Raw genomic sequence first — 16,953 nt, 5'->3', positions numbered from 1 at the left:
CTGGAAGTATGTTTCCCCCTCCTGCTCCGGGGTGCGGCCAGGTGGCTCTGTGCATTGCCCTGTCCACAGGCGCCACCCCTGCAGTTCCCATTGGCCAGGAACTGCAGCCAATGGGAGCTGCGGGGACAGTGCCTGCAGACGGGGCAGTGCGCAGAGGTGCCTGGCTGCGCCTCCTTGTGCTACGTAGGAGCCTGAGGGGAGTCACACTGGCTGCTTCTTGGGAGCTGCACGGAGCGAGGCAAGCCCCTGACCCCACTCCCCAGCTGGAGTGGGGCAAACTCAGTGATGCAAGATTTCATGTCTTTCATTTTTTCTGTAGCCAGTAGCTGCTGACAGTGCAACGTTAGTCAGATAAGCAGGACAGGTAATAAGTAGCAGCTCTGGTTTCTGGTTGAGTTTAAACTCCAATGCAATCTTAGCCATGTAGGAAGCAGAATCTGTGTTAGTTGTGGCTAAATTTTCCCAAGTTTGTTGGTATGTCTCAAACATGTCCATTACTGCTGCGTTGACAAAACAGCTGTCAGCTGAGCAGATGAATGTCACACTCAGCACAAAACAATGTGGGTTTATTTGCTTTGAAATAAAAAAATGAAAACAAAAGGCCAAGAATTGGATGGTCCAAAGCATCAGGAGACTCGTCAAAACTCTGATTAGACAACATATTTCCATTTGTTTGTTCCATCAGTTTAGATACTGAAGCATTGTCGTTATCTTTCAGATATTTGAGTGAGATTGTCTGTCTGCATTAGGAAGGGTTTTTGCTGCTGGACAGCATTGTCTCACAAAGTCACCAACAGGCTCCTCCGCAATTAACAGCGATTATCAGTGAAACAAGGAGCACACACACATTTGTTGACACAATCGTGCTGTTTTTTCTTTCATTAAAGCCCTGGTGAAAACTCCTGATATTGATTGTTTACCCCAAACCTCACTTTCTTCTTAAGCTTCTTGTCACTTGCTTTTGAAATGCTCCTTTATTTTGTCAGTGCGAGCACAGACCGAAATGCTGCATTACTTGCAGCGCAATGCATCCTCTTCGCTCCCGTCTTTACTTTCCTTGAAAATTTCTAAGCACTGATTTTCTTGTTGATATTCAGGCATAGATTTGTGTTTTTTGCCCCAGGTTTCCCTCTTTATCTGCAGAGGATTTATTGTTTAAATTCAGTGTTGCACTGAACGGACACAAAGGAGTAGGTGGGCAGAATCTCCTTTTGAGGCAGTCATAGACTGTCTATGCTACTGCAGTAAGTTGACCTAAGTTAAGCAACTCCAGCTACGTGAATAACATAGCTGGAGTCGATGTATCTTAGGTCGACTTACTGCAGTGTGTCCCATCGCTCTCCCATCGACTTACCTTACTCCTCTCATTCCTGGTGGAGAACCGGGGTTGACCGGAGAGCATTCTGCCATTGATTTAGTAGGTCTCCACTAGACCTGCTAAATCGACCCCCCCCCGTGCATCGATCGCCAGAGCATCGATCCCGTGGTAGTGTAGACATAGCCATAGTCTGATATTAATGTTTGATTTCTCCAACCTCGGCTGTGTGTGTGTGTTCTGTGTTTTAACTGCAGTATTGCTTCAATCTTGGAGCTGCAGGACACAATAGTCGCGGAAAGTATTAGTGTTCAGCAAAAATAAGCACCCAAAAAATGAGTGGATTGATAACGGGTGTAAATGAGTAAAAACCCAAACTCTCTTAATTAAAAAAAAAAAAACTTGAAAATTTATTGGTCAAAATTAGTAAAAACTGAAAATGCAGTGCACTATGCATTAGCTGCACCTCCAGAGTGATGAGGGTTGGATTAATGAGTGGATGTAATTTGTCCTATTTTAGGCAAATTATGCTTTCAGGATCCTGGCAAGTGAAGCCCTCAGTTGTGCTAAATATTGTGGGGTTACCACAAGTCATTGCTACACAGAATCATAAGGGTTCTGGATAGAGGGAAAACATGGTGTCTCCTAATCCTGCCATTAACTCAAGTTTAAACTGTTAGTAGCTGTCTCCACTAAACCTCTTAGACTGTTTTACATTTTAGTTATCCCTTGATTGAAGAAGCCCCTATTTATGCTTAAACCTAAGTTTATTCTTTCTGCACAGATAAGAGATGGTACTTAAGATCAGGGGTTCTAAGCTCTCTCCTGTGGACTTAGTGCCTTGGTTGTATGTTACGTATTCTTAGGATGGTTTAAGGGACTGGTTCCTGTAACGCTTCCCAGGAAGTCCCAGTTCTCGATGAAGCATTGCAGCAGCCAGCACAAAGGATTGTCTTAAGAGCTGACAGATGCTGTGCTATAAGGGGGCACGGTTTCCTGGTACCTCCATTTGTGGTTGTGAGCAAGTTGAGAATCTCTGTCCTAGATTTTGGTGGGTCTCCTTTTGGTATTTGTTACACCACAATCAGCTCTCTTCACCCTTGCCGTCTTCTTAAGCTGTTCATGCTTTTAATGTATGCATCTTATCTTGGTGTGCCCTCTTCTTTCTACTGTAGTCTTGTGATCTTCTGGATTTTTTGCAGCTATTGAATGTCCTTTTTTAAAAACTGATCAGTACTGACAGTACAGACCTAGGGCTGGACAAGGGCCTTTATACATTTAAGCCATTTTAGTGCTGACTATTTAATACATCACCTTATTCTTTTCACTCCTTGTGTTGCTATATGGTGCAATCAGTTTGGTGGCATTGCTAGTATAATACTTTATTTCATCCAGCTGTGTTCCACTGAACTTTGCCTGTTTGGGCTTACTTGAAGTGCTCAGCCTTCTGCACTGTTGTGCTGTTATATCTTGCTCTCGGTAACCCAAAGATCTAAATCTGAATCTAAAATTATAGGAGTGTTTGCTTTTTAATGGAACTAGAATTTATTTAGTATTTTGGCATAAAGGTGGTTGTATTTCATTATGACTTCGAGAACTATTTCTGAAGTATGTATTGCAATGTAAGAGATAATTCACGTGAGGCACTTATCCTTATAGGATAGGAAACTTGATCTAAATTAGACAAGCTGTTTCCATACATCTATTCTAGACTCCCTTGGTGGGAAAAGTCAAATTCATGTGGAATAGAGTGTAGGATGCTATAAAGATCAGTCAATTATACAAGGTTAGTAAAGAAGCACAATATATCTGCTTCTGTATAATCAATCAAATGATAGGATTGATTATTAGTTTAAAAAATCAAACAAATTACTTTTGAGGAAAGCATAGTTAAAAACAGATGAGTCTAATGGGATGTCATTTTTAATAAAAAGGCAAGAGTAAATTAAGCTTGGGTTATTCATTATGTAAAAGCTTCAAAACAGAGCATATCTATTGTCTGCATTTTGTTGTGGTATCTCTTTATTCTGTCTTCTGGCTGAATGCAGATGAGTATCCAGTCCAGTTCTTTGCAATATCTTGAGATATATAACTGAAGTTTGCCAAGACAAAGGATTACATCTGCCTTAAATATTTATTTAATAGGCATGTTATATTTTCTCTATAAATAAGTAAATCTGACTGAACATTAGTTGTTTCATGGCAAAAATTTGGTCCTAGATCTACATGTTGAAATTCAGGTGACAACTTGATATTGGTCTAATTTTGGAAAATTTCCTCTCGGCCACCTTGTCCGCCATCTAAATTAGACTAAAGTAGGAAGATAAGGGAAGCCACACAAAGATCAGGTTCATACATGAAAAGCCTAGGAAGGAAATTCAACCAAAATTGCTCCAGGTCCCAGATTTGGAGATAGCTTACTTCATCAAACTACTGTACCTCCCTCAAAACAAGCTGAATAAGGGATCATGAGAATTAAGTTTCAAAGCTCTGATTGTTTACAAATTCCCCTATAAAAACTTTAGAATCTAGTCAAACTGATGTTACCAGTGTAGTGTCTAGGCCTTGTCTAAATTATTGTAGTGCAGTGTTTAGGCCTTGTCCACATATACAGGCATATGCTGCCCACCTGATTTGGAGGGATAATCTTTAAACATAAGGATATTCTAATGTCCTTTGTATTTGCAGTAAGACTGTCCACTAAGGTATCATTGTGATAGTAGGATTTTTTGTGATGTGGAAACTTGTCCATTAGGAACTCAAACTATCAGTTTTCCACATAGATTAATGCTCAGACATCAAATGGTGGTACACTGTTGGTCGTTATCAGTGTGGGATGAGTTGAACTTCTTGTGTTGATGAAAGCTTATCTGTCACTATATACTTCCCTAATTTATCCACCATAGGGAAGGACAGGTGCTAATGTGTAAAGCTTTTTAGGTACAACTGTTGAATTTCGTGCTTGTGTATCACACTGGAAACTGAACATTTTCAGCAGAAGTGCCATACTTCGGAATCTGTTCACTTCTCAGTGGGGACACAAGTTTCCATCAACATGAACAGAGTTTATGAAATAATGCACACTGAGGAAACAATAGACCTTCATGTCTGAAATGCTTGGTTTTACCTGAACCTGTTTTTTAAATGGGAGTTGGCTTTTTTCATTGCAGCTTTACCAAATTAATCTATTGCCATAGGAACAAAACAAAGTTATATCAGACCTGTTTCTAAGATTATCTTGAGTCAGAATAGAAAACTTTTCCAGAAAGATTATGATGTGATTGGTGGATTTAAACTTGGCATATGAGTTCCCCCACATTTTCCTATCCTCCTCCGCACACTGCTTAAGTTACTGAAAGAGCCTATGAAGAGAAACAAATGTGAGGATGAGGAAGTATTAGTCTCATATTACCAGTTTAATGGTGATAAATGGAAATAAGTCTCCTAAAAATATTCAAAATTACACCACCTTCTCTTCTCCTCCCTCCACCCCCCCCCCCCCCAAAATCTGGTGGAAGTGGTTCAGGGACTTCTTTTACAGACTCGGGTTCATCTGGGGTTTAAATGATTTTTTCATTATCCTCTTGTTTTTATATATTATGCCAGTTTTATGATGCAAATTGGATTAAAACTTGACTTTATAAAGAATATAGTAGCAACTATGGGACCAGCCGTGGGCTTCAGGAGCCACACTCTTAAATAACATGTAGGAAGATTTATTATAAGTGGTGGAGGTAATGATGACTGTAGTTAAGGTTGCCCAACACTTTCCATATACAACCCTGTTTTCAGTTGCTTATAACTTTGCTGATCTCTAAGCATTTGGGCTGAAATTTACCATACAGTGCTGCAGAAGTATTGCATAAGAACAGAAGAATTGACAGGACACCTATCTGACCCAGTATGACTTTAGCCACTAATTGAGACTTCAGAAAAAAGTGCAAGAACTTTGAAAACTATGGATTAACTTGCCAACAAGGGATCTTTGTGAACTGTAGAGGCCAGTGAGGAAGGCACAGACATCTGGAATTTTGATGAAGTGGCTGCAACTTTAATCCCTTAACAGAATAATTTTCTCAAGGCCATTTGTCCTCGGAGCACTGGGGAAGGCAATAGATGACTCGCCTATCATCTACCCCCACAGTATCAATGCTCAGATCCAGAGCATCGTGTTCACTCAACCCACCCACTCAAAATAAGACCTCATCAAAGTCTGTATTATTCCAATCCCTACTGCATTTTACAGTGGTGGGTAGAGTGGTAAGAGGTCCTCTTCTGCTTAGCCTGGCCCTTAATTGCCCAGTGTCCCAGCCAGCCAAACCAGGAGCCTGTTGCAGGCACCTGGATTGCTCAGTGAGAGCTCCTCAGTTAAGCAGAGCTATCCCATTGGCTGAGTGGTGTCATGGGGCTGCCAAGTGGCTGTAGCCTTTCCACCTATCCCTACCCCAGAAAGCCATGTTGGCTGGAAAAGCCAGCTTGCCCTTCTTCCTAAACTTTACAGTCATTGGTTGGCTTACGCCCTAAAGCATAAAAATTTGTATGTCTTTAATAAACAAAACACCCCCCTTTCCTCTCCATGTCATGTAACTGTGAATGTTCTCATTATCCATATAGATGACAAGTCTTTTCTGAGATCTGTTAAGCTCTTGACCTCAGTGCCTTGCCAAGAACTCATTACCTCAGATTAATTCTGTTGACGTAAAAAAAAAAATCATGTAGTCAGTTTTAAATTTCTTACCTTTCAATTTCATTGTATGTCCCTTTTTGCTCTTGTATTAGGGTAAATTGGAGTACCCAGTTTACCTTCTTTATACTGTTCTATTAATATGTATATCTTCTCTCCAAACATAGTCCCAACCTTTTCGATCTCTTTTTATAGAAGTCTTTTACCTCAAATTGTTTTTTTCATCTCTCTCTGGACTCCTGTTTATGCCGCAGTATGTCTTTTAAAAAAAAAAAAATTGATGCCAGGTTACCAGAATTGATTAGGCAATGTGGCATTTAGACTATCTTTGGTATTTTCTGTCCCATTTCTTATACATCCTGAGTCCTGACACCTTGCTTGCTTTTTTTGACTACTGCTGCACATTGAGCTGTTTACATTGACAGCATGGTGTCTTCCCTGAGTGTCACTACTTGCCACTAAATTTATATATTATAGTGCCACTCCTAATTACTGCCACATTAATACCAAGTAGGAAATGAACAGTATCTGGTCATAAAATTATTCTGCACATTTCAGGCTGGCAGGTATTGCAGAAGCATTGTGTTTGGCCCCTAGTTAGTCATTGAAGAGCATCTTGTCTATCTTCTGCAACTAGGTGGTGTTGGACAGGTAGATCTCTGCAGTCTACATCCACTTCTGCTGCCATAACAGCTCTTGAAGATGGTGGTAAATGCCCATTGAGAATTTCCCATAATCATTTTTCTGAGTTAATGAATTAGAATCTTCTTGTATTGAGAGCTGAATCCAGCAACTTGATTTTTATGGTGCTATTTGAGGGCTATGGGCACAAACCTAATAGGAACAGTTGTGACTTGGGTTGTAGCTGATTTTTCACCTCTTCCATGCCGCAAGTTCATTTATCTTTCATTTCAGCTAGACTTTTGGAAAGCTCCTCTAGTTTTCCCATCCGTTGGCTAAACAAGAAGTTGCAAACACGTGCCCAACCTTCCAAAGGAATTACAGGGAATAAATTCTAGAGAGCCCAAAACTAGATTAAAGTAAAATAGGAGGAATGACTGATTGACAAGTCAGTGAGAGCAAGTACAAGTGTGTGCACCAGGGTTTCACACTAAATGGGTGCAGAACAAATCTTGTGAAAACCCATCACTTTCCTACAAGCATATTGTACAGGTCCTGATATATTAGCCACTTGCCTGCCACATACTGTTGAGCATTCTGTAAGATTGTTTGATAATAGCATTATTCAGTTTTGTGAGCTAGGGCTGAAGTAAGTTAGTCCTTGAAGTCTTTATTGGCTTGAGAAAAAAGCTTCTCTGATCTCCTTTTCTGCTATAGCATGTAAGGTTTGAACCACTTTCGGTACTTGAATAATTTGCGAAATAGTGAGCAGGCTTTTGGATTAATTTCTGCTGTTGGATTTGTTGACTCTTGTGTCTCTAGTCTTTGCTCACTGGTTGAGACTTGACATTTGGTTTTGCTTCTCCTCTTCTTCAGATGTTACTTTATTTGCTAACTTCTGAAGAATGAGTAATTCTCTCGCCTCAGCCAAGGAGCAAAGATAACATCAAATAATTGCAAGTATTAGTTTAACAGCTGATAAGATAAATTTTGTATCCTGAAAATTACTCTGTGGTATGGTGACCAGCATCCAACTATTGTAGATAACTTCAGTTACTGTATAGTGATCTTGAAAGTGATTTGATGCCTTTGTCCTCTTCCTGGTTTCCACACCGGATATCTAAGTCTGACTATACTGTGCACAAGGGCCTTCACCCTTACTATGTTTTAGATTCTGCTTGCTGCCATATAGGATGGCATACTTGGTCAGGAACGTGAAAGGTCAGGAACACCCTGCTGCAATCCTTATGGCACATTGGCTGGGTGTAGTGGATTAATATGGTAACTGATCTTGCTGTTGATGCCATGGGTTCAAGTTTGGCTTAGATCACAAATAATGATTTGAGATATTTAATCACTTGTCCATATGAAAATATAAACATTTATTCTCATGAGAAATCTTGGAGAAAGAGGTACCATAACAGGACAGAGGTGGTGTTGGAAAACTTTCACACTGCATGCTCCCTTTAGTCCTAGGCACTCACTAAGGATATCTGTTCTTCACTCTGTGCAGTCAGACTTACAAATGTCACTGAAGAATGGTTGGAGTTGGGGGAGTATCCCATCCTTCCCCTTCTCATCTTGTTGAATTGGAATCACACATTAGATGCCACATGGTCCATTTGGTTGCAGTTCAAACTTCCTGCCAGGGCTTAGTCTCATCCAGTGCTGGTGGAGGAGCATTGCCCTACAAATACTGCACTGTCAGAGGCCACTCTTCAGATCTGACATCAAACATCTCTTTTACTCTCTCTTTGGCTGTCAAGGTGGAAGTTGGCATCAGTGATTTAAAAGAATCAGATAACTACATTGTGCTGGCAAACATTTCCCTCAAATAGGAAATGGGATCTTGGCTGACTGTAAATAATTGCTAAATAGGGCTTTTTGCATTTGCTGACACAATCACTGCACCATCAGTATCTTGATCTGTGAAGTGCTTTGGTATACCCGGAGTAGAAGAAGCATTGTATAAAATCAAGGTTTGCTCTGTTTGTCATGGTATCAGCCCCTGCTGTTTCTGTATTAGTGTTCCCTAAATCATTAAATGTAATCGTCAGGAGCTCAGCTACTGCAGTGACGAATGCAGTATAAGAACCTATATAGAAGAGAATCTTCCAGTGCCAATAGCTGTTATCCCATTGCCCTTCTTTGGTAATGGATGCCCTGAAACATCAGGGTGAAGGAGTTCAGCGTTCACTGTTTGGTGTCTTGTTTCAGCTGGAGCAGATTGCAATGCTGGGAATTATTCTGAAAGATCTTTTAGGAATTTCCTCCTTTGCCCTTAGGCTGAAAGAGAGATGCATTCTTTCTGACTTAATGCACGCATTGCTACCTTTTCCTTTTGAATCGCATCTGCAGTGCTGTAAATGAGCAAGCTGTAATCAAACAGCCCCGTTCTTTGGTTTCCCCAAGTGACTAATCATGTTGGACTTCAATAGCAGAGCCCTAGCCTTTCTTCACTTTAATATACTGGAAGGCATGCTCAATGGCAGGCTTTAGCATCTGCTGTCTATTCATAAAGCAGATGAATTGGGTAGACTAGCTGCCAGCCCTCTGATAAAAGATCTCATGGGTCTTCTCCCACTGCTAATGAAAGGAGAGCCATTGTGTCCTTAACCATTCAGGTCTCTAACTTGAATAAATGGTGACATGAGTGGGGAAGGAGTTAAATCTTTCCCCTGCACCATTACACTAAAAAAGTGAAACAATAAAACATGCCAACCCATCTTGATTAATTCATAGTCCATATTAAAATCCCTAGCCCAGTTTCTTGACAGGGGAAACTGTATTAAATGCTTAATAGAGAAAGAAGATCCCCTTCCCCCACCAAAGGAGGACATCTGTTTCTAACTTCAGCTTTTTATTTTTTTATCTTTCATTTTTTTTGTTGGTAAATCTCCCAGACAACAGCAGTTCTATAGAGAGTTTAAATATGAAGGAATGGCAGGACGGGCTAAGGGCACTTCTACCGAACATTAACATCAACTTTGGTGGGCTGCCCAATCCTTCTTCCCCCTCCAACGCCAACCACAGTGTACCAACGTCCAACACTGCCACCTCCGACAGCCTGAATTGGGACAGCCCTGGCAGCTGGATGGACCCCGCAATCATCACAGGTAACCATTTCTCACTCCTTCAGCTCCACTGGCAGCCATCAGCTGGGTATTGGTACAAACTAATCGGCATCTGAAAAAAAATAAGTCTGTATGCGGTGGTCTCTTCCAGCTTCCATCCACAAAACTTCAAGGAGCCAGGAATCCTTGTGGAACAAATAGGTATAATGAACCCCCACTTAGCCCTTTCCAGTGCATGCCCAGGATCTTCACAGGTGGTTAGAATGCTCAGTGCATAACTGTAGGCTTATGTTGGCATCCCTTCTGCTGGATGGTATGTCCAGTATGTGCGCTGCTGGTCTTCTGTTAATGCCTTCAGTGCCTGGACTTCTAATTTAAAAATGAACGTACTCCACTTGTTTATAAAGCTCTGTTTTATAAGGCTGTCTGGTTGTGTATCTCTGTTAGATAGGCTGAAGCATGATTCAAGCAGGGAGAGCAGGAAGAAAAGCATGCAGTAGTGGTAGAACTGGGTTTGGGTAGGTAATGGACAGGGACCTGGGCCTTGTGATTGGGGGGTGGGAGGGTTGGCAAATGCGTGATGTAAGAATATGGACTTAATGACACAAAAAGTGTTTCTAGGAGGGAAACTATTTGGATTTAAATGTTCATCTTTGTGGGAAGGGTGAGATATAAACTGTATAAACATGTTTTCTGTACAAGCTAATTGTTTTCTCACCACTGCCATCTGTTAGATTAAATTGACCTCCTTCACACTGAACATGTTTCTGTTGTGACTCACCTGTTTTCCTCCCACTTTTTCTTCTCTTCACAGGGATCCCAGCCTCCACAGGAAACAGTTTAGACTCCCTTCAAGACGACAATCCACCACACTGGCTAAAATCTCTTCAAGCCCTCACAGAGATGGACGGCCCCAGTGCAGCCCCATCACAGACCCACCACAGTAACCCCTTCAGCACACAGATCCCTCTGCACAGAGCCAGTTGGAACCCCTACTCTCCCCCTTCAAACCCTACCAGTTTCCATTCCCCTCCCCCAGGCTTTCAGACAGCCTTCAGACCCCCCAGTAAAACCCCCACAGATCTACTACAGAGCTCAGCGCTGGATCGTCATTAGGAAAGGAGGAGGAAAAAACATGAGAAATGCAGGAATTGCCCCACCCTGATTCCTCCCCATGCCCACCCACCATTCCCTTCTCATATCTTTCTTTCTGAAGAATCTAGTTCCTGATCAAATCTTCCCCTCCACCCCCAAATGCAATGCGATCACAGGGTCATGACCGTATATTTTTTGTTGTAAAGTTTCTGCTGATCCAGTGTTTGAAATACACTGTTTAAAAATATTTCCTTAAACATTGTAAGAAAAAAGAGAGAGAGAGAAATCAAAGTGCTGTCTCAGTGCTTAAAAAGAGACTATATCAGTCTGTCTTTCGCACATAATGAGCATTTCTGCCTCGCAGAAAGTCAATCTACAGTAGGGGAGAAATGTAATGCAAAAATATAGAATGAATTGCAGAAACATGAACATTTTATTTTTAATTTAAACAAAATTACTGAACATATGGAGGAAAGCAGTGGCCTTGCAGTTATTTTGCATTCAGGTGTCACTACACAGGGAAATTGCTATGTATTTTTTTGGAAGGGGGTACTTTATGTAAGTCAGTAAGAAGTTTGACAAGAAGTGGGTCAAAGGACAAAATGTGTAGAAGTAACTGGCATGTTGCTAAAGAGTGGTTTAAAGAGGGGGGAAAAGTTTTTTTAAAAATTTTTGGCGTTAGATTTAAAGTAAACTTTAATGTTTTAAAAGTATTCACAGATTTAATACCTAGCATATAACATAATATAAGCAGCTGAAACACGAGTGATATTTACTTCAGTCTTTCTGTCTCCTCTGTCAATCTCTCTTTCTTTTTTTTTAAATTCACCTGATTAGGGCACTCTGGGATAGCACTGCATTGGGGCCACATGATCACCATCAGGAGCGCAACCTTTGACCTCCTCTGCCTGCAGCTTTTACTTAACCCTGTAGTTTCTGGACGTTTGTGCAGTATTGAAAAGACAGGAAAAAAAGAAACAGATAAATAAACATGGTTATAACCTGACGCTAAAACTAAAAACAAGGAAATGTACCTCTTTCTTCAGAATTAAAACTAAAATCTTAAATAAAACAGAAAACTTGATGATGACTTTGTTTTCCTTTTTCTTGGTTTTTAACTCTGCATGGGGTTTTATGGAGTACCAGCAAATCCTAGTAGATTCTTCCCATTCATTTTAAACTGATACTACTCATTACAGTAAAAGTAATCTTGTCTTCCCTGGGACTGGGGACAAATAGCACAGTGGTGACATAATAGCATGATGGCACTGAAAGCTGAGCACTGGGGGGAGTTCTAGTTACTGCTTTAAAACTTGGTTTTTCAATCCCTGTACCTCCCAATACCTAGTGAACATTTGGCAAAGGGACGTCTTTGTTTAAAGACTCAACACCCCTCCCCTTGGGTGCAGGTGTGCAAGAGCTGTTTACGTACGCGAGATCTCTAAGGGTGTATCTACACAGTGAGCGGCAACGAGTCTCCGAGCCCAAGTCAACAGACTCTGACTCACTGCCATGGGCTGTGTAGATGTACCCTAAGAGGTCTGCCAGGGAGCCCAACCTTGGTAGTCACAATATTTAAAATAAGCAAACGTTTTGATGGGGTGGGGGGCAAGATTAGGGGATGACACTTTCAATCCATGATTCAACCCCTAACTTCATGTCCTCTGCAGGAGGCTTTCCATTCTAATAGCCCCATCGTCCACAAACCAGCTGCAAACTTGGCAAGCTTCTTAGTGATGGTGACTTTAGAAAGCTACTTCCTCTCTTCTCATACCACATTACCCTTTGGTGCAGTTTTCAGAGTGGCTGCTTTTCCTAGGAGCATTTATTTACTAAGGCTTGTTAACTGAACTGAGGTTACTGGTTCTAGATGTCATAATTGAAAACAAGCCTTGTGCTCTCAGTGCTCAGAAGAATGCTTTTCAACCTGTTTGTGCCAAAAAAATCACTTGCCTGAAAACTATCAGGTGGTTTAATGGCTTCTGGATTAAAGGCTTCATTTAACAAAAACTGAAAATTAAAGCTGGTGGTGTGGACTGAAATCAGTGTGAGTGCCCCCTGCAAGCAATTCCTTCATAAGCATGCCAGATGCATGAATTCTAGGTGAAGAAAACAAAAGAAACTAGGTTGGCTTTAATATCCCTATTGAGATCATGGTGAGGATTGGGTTAGTTCTGAGAGACAACCTCTATCATTAGCAAAACTTGCAAACTTCTATTAAAGGACTACAAATCCCTATAAATAACCCTCTTAAAGACTGGTGCAATTAGTTACTGCTAGTTAAGTTAGCAACTCACAAAGCGTGACCATTTCCATGTATTTGGATTCAGTCCCACTGCCAGAGTTTGGAACGTTTAAAACAAAAACCTGCATGTCAAATTCTCATGCCAAGCATTGTGTAGGCTCTAGCTGTTTACAATGTTTTGTGCTAGCCCTATGAGAGTAAACGTACCATTCAGAAGTTTCATGCTAGCTGCATTCTTTTCTTCCTGGGGCTTCACCTCCCTCACAAAAGCAAACTCCCTAGCTGGTAACTTTGGGTACTGTAGTACACAGACGTTACTGCATCCAGCTTGACAGTGTATGGTATTTACTTGTAACCTTTCTCAAATCTAGATTTAACAGAGTGACGATGATGCAAATTGACAAACAATACATCAGATGGGCTTAATATGTTTGCTGTCTAGTTGTCTCATCTGCTGTTCATGGTTGATTCCTTCACTGGGAGATAAGCCCAGGGTGTTTCTACGCTGTTCAAGTGTATTGCATTGGAAAAGCAATGTGAGGCTTTATTAGTCTCATGAGGCTCTGGTTACCGATATGGTTTTCTTTTTGCATCAAACGCCATACCAGTCCTTTTATTGAAAGATCAGTTTACATTTTCATCTGTGTTCTGGCCTTACGTCCATATCTGTACATGCTTTGTTGCTATTTACTATAATGTTCTCAGTGGCTAATTTATTATACTGTTTGCATATCTTTCCAGTAGTCAGGCCAGAATGCTGCTGCCAACCCCAAGCATTCAAAAAATTGTGACTGGCTTTAAAAATCATAAGATATTTTTAAATTTGGCATATTTGCCTGCTAGTTTGAGTCCTTAGGGTTCATGTTTCCAAGTTTTTCTCCCCAACCATAAGTGCTAAAAACATTGTGGCAGGAGGGAATCAATGAAAGCTCAGAATCTTATGTAATCAAATGGCTCCAGGAGCTGGGGCTTTAAGAAAAACGCGAACTATCACAAAACTTATAATAAAGCCATAAGAATTGACCATGTTTTCATAGAGGTTTCTTTGACTTCGGCACACATTTCCTTCACACTCTCATGCCAGTTGTTACTTTTCTGGGGAAGGGGCAGATTTCAGATATATTTCTGAACAGTAGATTTGAAATGTGTATAAAAAGATAGTGTGACTGGAGTTACTGTACTTGCCTCTTGCCTCAGGATATAAAGGTCCACGCCCTATTTAAATCCAAGGTGAGTTAAATCTTAGTCTTATCCTAGTCTGTAGTATGCATGGATGCATTGAATGAGAGCACCACGCATTGCAGCATGATTGGCCCTCTCTGCTGTGGAGAGACTGAAAACTGGAATAATATAAGGTGCAATAGTTCAGAAATGAGGTGTATTGACAGAAATGGGGGAGAAGGCAGGGAGTGGTCCAGTATTGGAATAATGGGAGCCACTGCAGCATGGAGGGGCATTAGCAAACTTAGTGTTTTCAAATAAAAACTTTCCTTGAGCTACGCTTGCCCTTCTCGCACTCAATTTGAATTATTTTCTATGTATGGAATGTGATTGTGTGATGTGATTTTTTTTGGGGGGGGGGGGGAAGGTCCTTTGCATATTGCTAGGCAATTTGCTTTTAATATTCAAGCATTACCCCAAACTGATCACTTCTGGGGTGGTATTCTGAGCTAAATGTGCAAGACTTAATGTATGCAACTTCTCCATTTGCCCACTAAATCCTAACCTAACTCTGTGGTCATTCATACCTAAGCTTGGAAATTTCTCTTGTGCTGGCTGAGAACAACAGCTGGTCATCCATCTACACACTGGTAAGTCTTGCATTTAAATCTATTGCTTTAAGCAAGGGCCCCAGACACAAGATATGGTGCTGAGAAGGAAAACTTGAACACTATTAATTCTGCCTCTCCAGCCATGCAAATGGTGGTGTTGTGGCATACAGTATTACAACTGCTTCAATGCATTGCTTGTGAAACATATCTTTGGGTTGTTTGCTGAAGAGGCCTGACATGGTCAGTGCCTTCCCTTCATATGCTCCACTTCCTGTCTTGATTTCAACCCTAGATTATGACCATTGTTTGCTTTACATAGCAAAGCAGTGGCTGCTTAATGGGGTAGGAGACCCTGCACAGTCATGGTTTATTAAGATATTTATCCTAACAAGGGGGCAGAGCAGGATGCTTCCCAAAAAGTGAGAAGCATTGATTGACCTGCCCACTTAAGGGAATTCACCATTCAATACAAGTTGCTTTCGCGATTGCTGAATTGGCCAAGTGTGCCATGAAAAGACTTTTTTCATGAATGAGAAAGCGCTGGTGGTTCAATGTCAGACTCGGTACAAGCTGCCTATTTGGGTTTCTTGAGTTGCAAGCTTCTTGAATGAGGAGCAACTGCCACTATGGAAGAAAACTCTATAGAATGGCAACTGTTCTAGACAGGATCCTAAACACTGGGTGGTGGGGAGGGAAGGGTGCATCCTGTCCTACAGACAGGTGCAATCTGTTACGGTTTAAATGATCATTGTGTCAGATTCATTGCTCATTGCCATAGAGTCCAGGGAAACCAGCATTTCTGTTTTTTTCCCCAGCCCTGAGATAAATCTGGCAAATCCCTATCAATTCTAAGACAGTGTTTGTGAGAGTAGGATGTGACTTTTGGTATATCTACACTACGAAATTAGGTCGAATTTATAGAAGTCGGATTTTTAGAAATCAATTTTATATAGTCGATTGTGTGTGTCCCCACACAAAATGCTCTAAGTGTATTAACTCGGTGGAGTGCTTCCACAGTACCGAGGCTAGCGTAGACTTCTGGAGTGTTGCACTGTGGGTAGCTATCCCACAGTTCCTGCAGTCTCCGCTGCCCATTGGAATTCTGGGTTGAGATCCCAATGCCTAATGGGGCAAAAACATTGTCGCGGGTGGTTCTGGGTACATGTCATCAGGCCCTCCTTCCCCTCCGTGAAAGCAATGGCAGACAATAGTTCTGCGCCTTTTTTCCTGAGTTACCTGTGCAGATGCCATACCATGGCAAGCATGGAGCCTGCTCAGGTAACCGTCACCGTATGTCTCCTGGGTGCTGGCAGACATGGTACGGCATTGCTACACAGCAGCAGCAATCCCTTGCCTTGTGGTAGCAGACGGTGCAATAGGTCAGATAACCATCTTCATCATGTCCAAAGTGCTCCTGGCTGCCTCGGTAAGGTCAGTCAGGAGTGCCTGGGCAGACATGGGCGCAGGGACTGAAATAGAAGTGACTCGACCAAGTCATTTTCTTTAGTCCTGCCGGCAGTCCTAGTGCACTGTCTTCTGCCGAGCAGCCATGAGATGTGGATGGCTTGCAGTCCTACTGCACCTTCTGCTGCCAGCCAAAGATCTAAAAGATAGATGGAGTGGATCAAAACAAGAAATACACCAGATTTGTTTTGTATTCATTTGCTCCTCCCTCCGTTAAATCAGCGGCCGACAATCATTTTGGTGAGGTCTGTCAGAGGCACCTTGAAAAGTTTAATGGAGATTCAGTCCTGCCTGAAATACCAGGGGGAGGGATAACTCAGTGGGTTGAGCACTGGGTTGAGCAGTGGCCTGCTAAACCCAGGGTTGAGTTCAATCCTTGAGGGGGCCATTCTGTGTGACACTTGTTTGTTTCTCCTTGATGTAAAGCCACCCCCTTTGTTGATTTTTAATTTCCTGTAAGCCAACCCTGTAAGCCATGTCGTCAGTCGCCCCTCCCTCCGTCAGAGCAATGGCAGAGAATTGTTTCATGTCTTTTTTCTGTGCAAATGCCATATCATAGCAAGCATGGAACCCGCTCAGATCGCTTTGGCAATTGGGAGCACATTAAACACCACGCGCATTGTCCAGCAGTATATGCAGCACCAGAACCTGGCAAAGTGAAACCGGGTGAGTAGGCAATGTCA

At 41.7% G+C, this 16,953-nt stretch overlaps 1 protein-coding gene across 14 annotated transcripts in view; it reads left to right on the top strand.

Annotated features, from left to right (window-relative positions):
• The window catches only part of CNOT4 (CCR4-NOT transcription complex subunit 4), a 122,859-nt gene extending 110,980 nt beyond the window's left edge, over window positions 1-11,879 (top strand). For 10 of the 14 annotated variants that reach the window (XM_073327380.1, XM_073327372.1, XM_073327376.1 and 7 more), the window contains 2 exons: window positions 9,524-9,736; window positions 10,509-11,879. In XM_073327380.1, the coding sequence (XP_073183481.1) occupies window positions 9,524-9,736; window positions 10,509-10,810 (515 nt within the window). In that variant the 3' untranslated portion in view covers window positions 10,811-11,879. The remainder of the gene's footprint in view (window positions 1-9,523; window positions 9,737-10,508) is intronic. The other 4 variants (XM_073327379.2, XM_073327385.1, XM_073327383.1 and 1 more) reach the window with 1 other exon arrangement.
• Window positions 11,880-16,953: the final 5,074 nt, after the last annotated feature.

Source organism: Lepidochelys kempii, chromosome 1 (genome assembly GCF_965140285.1).
Source record: "Lepidochelys kempii isolate rLepKem1 chromosome 1, rLepKem1.hap1, whole genome shotgun sequence".
Taxonomy (NCBI): domain Eukaryota; kingdom Metazoa; phylum Chordata; order Testudines; family Cheloniidae; genus Lepidochelys; species Lepidochelys kempii.
Note: the sequence above shows the minus strand (reverse complement) of the source record. Positions and strands in the feature narration are given on the sequence as shown.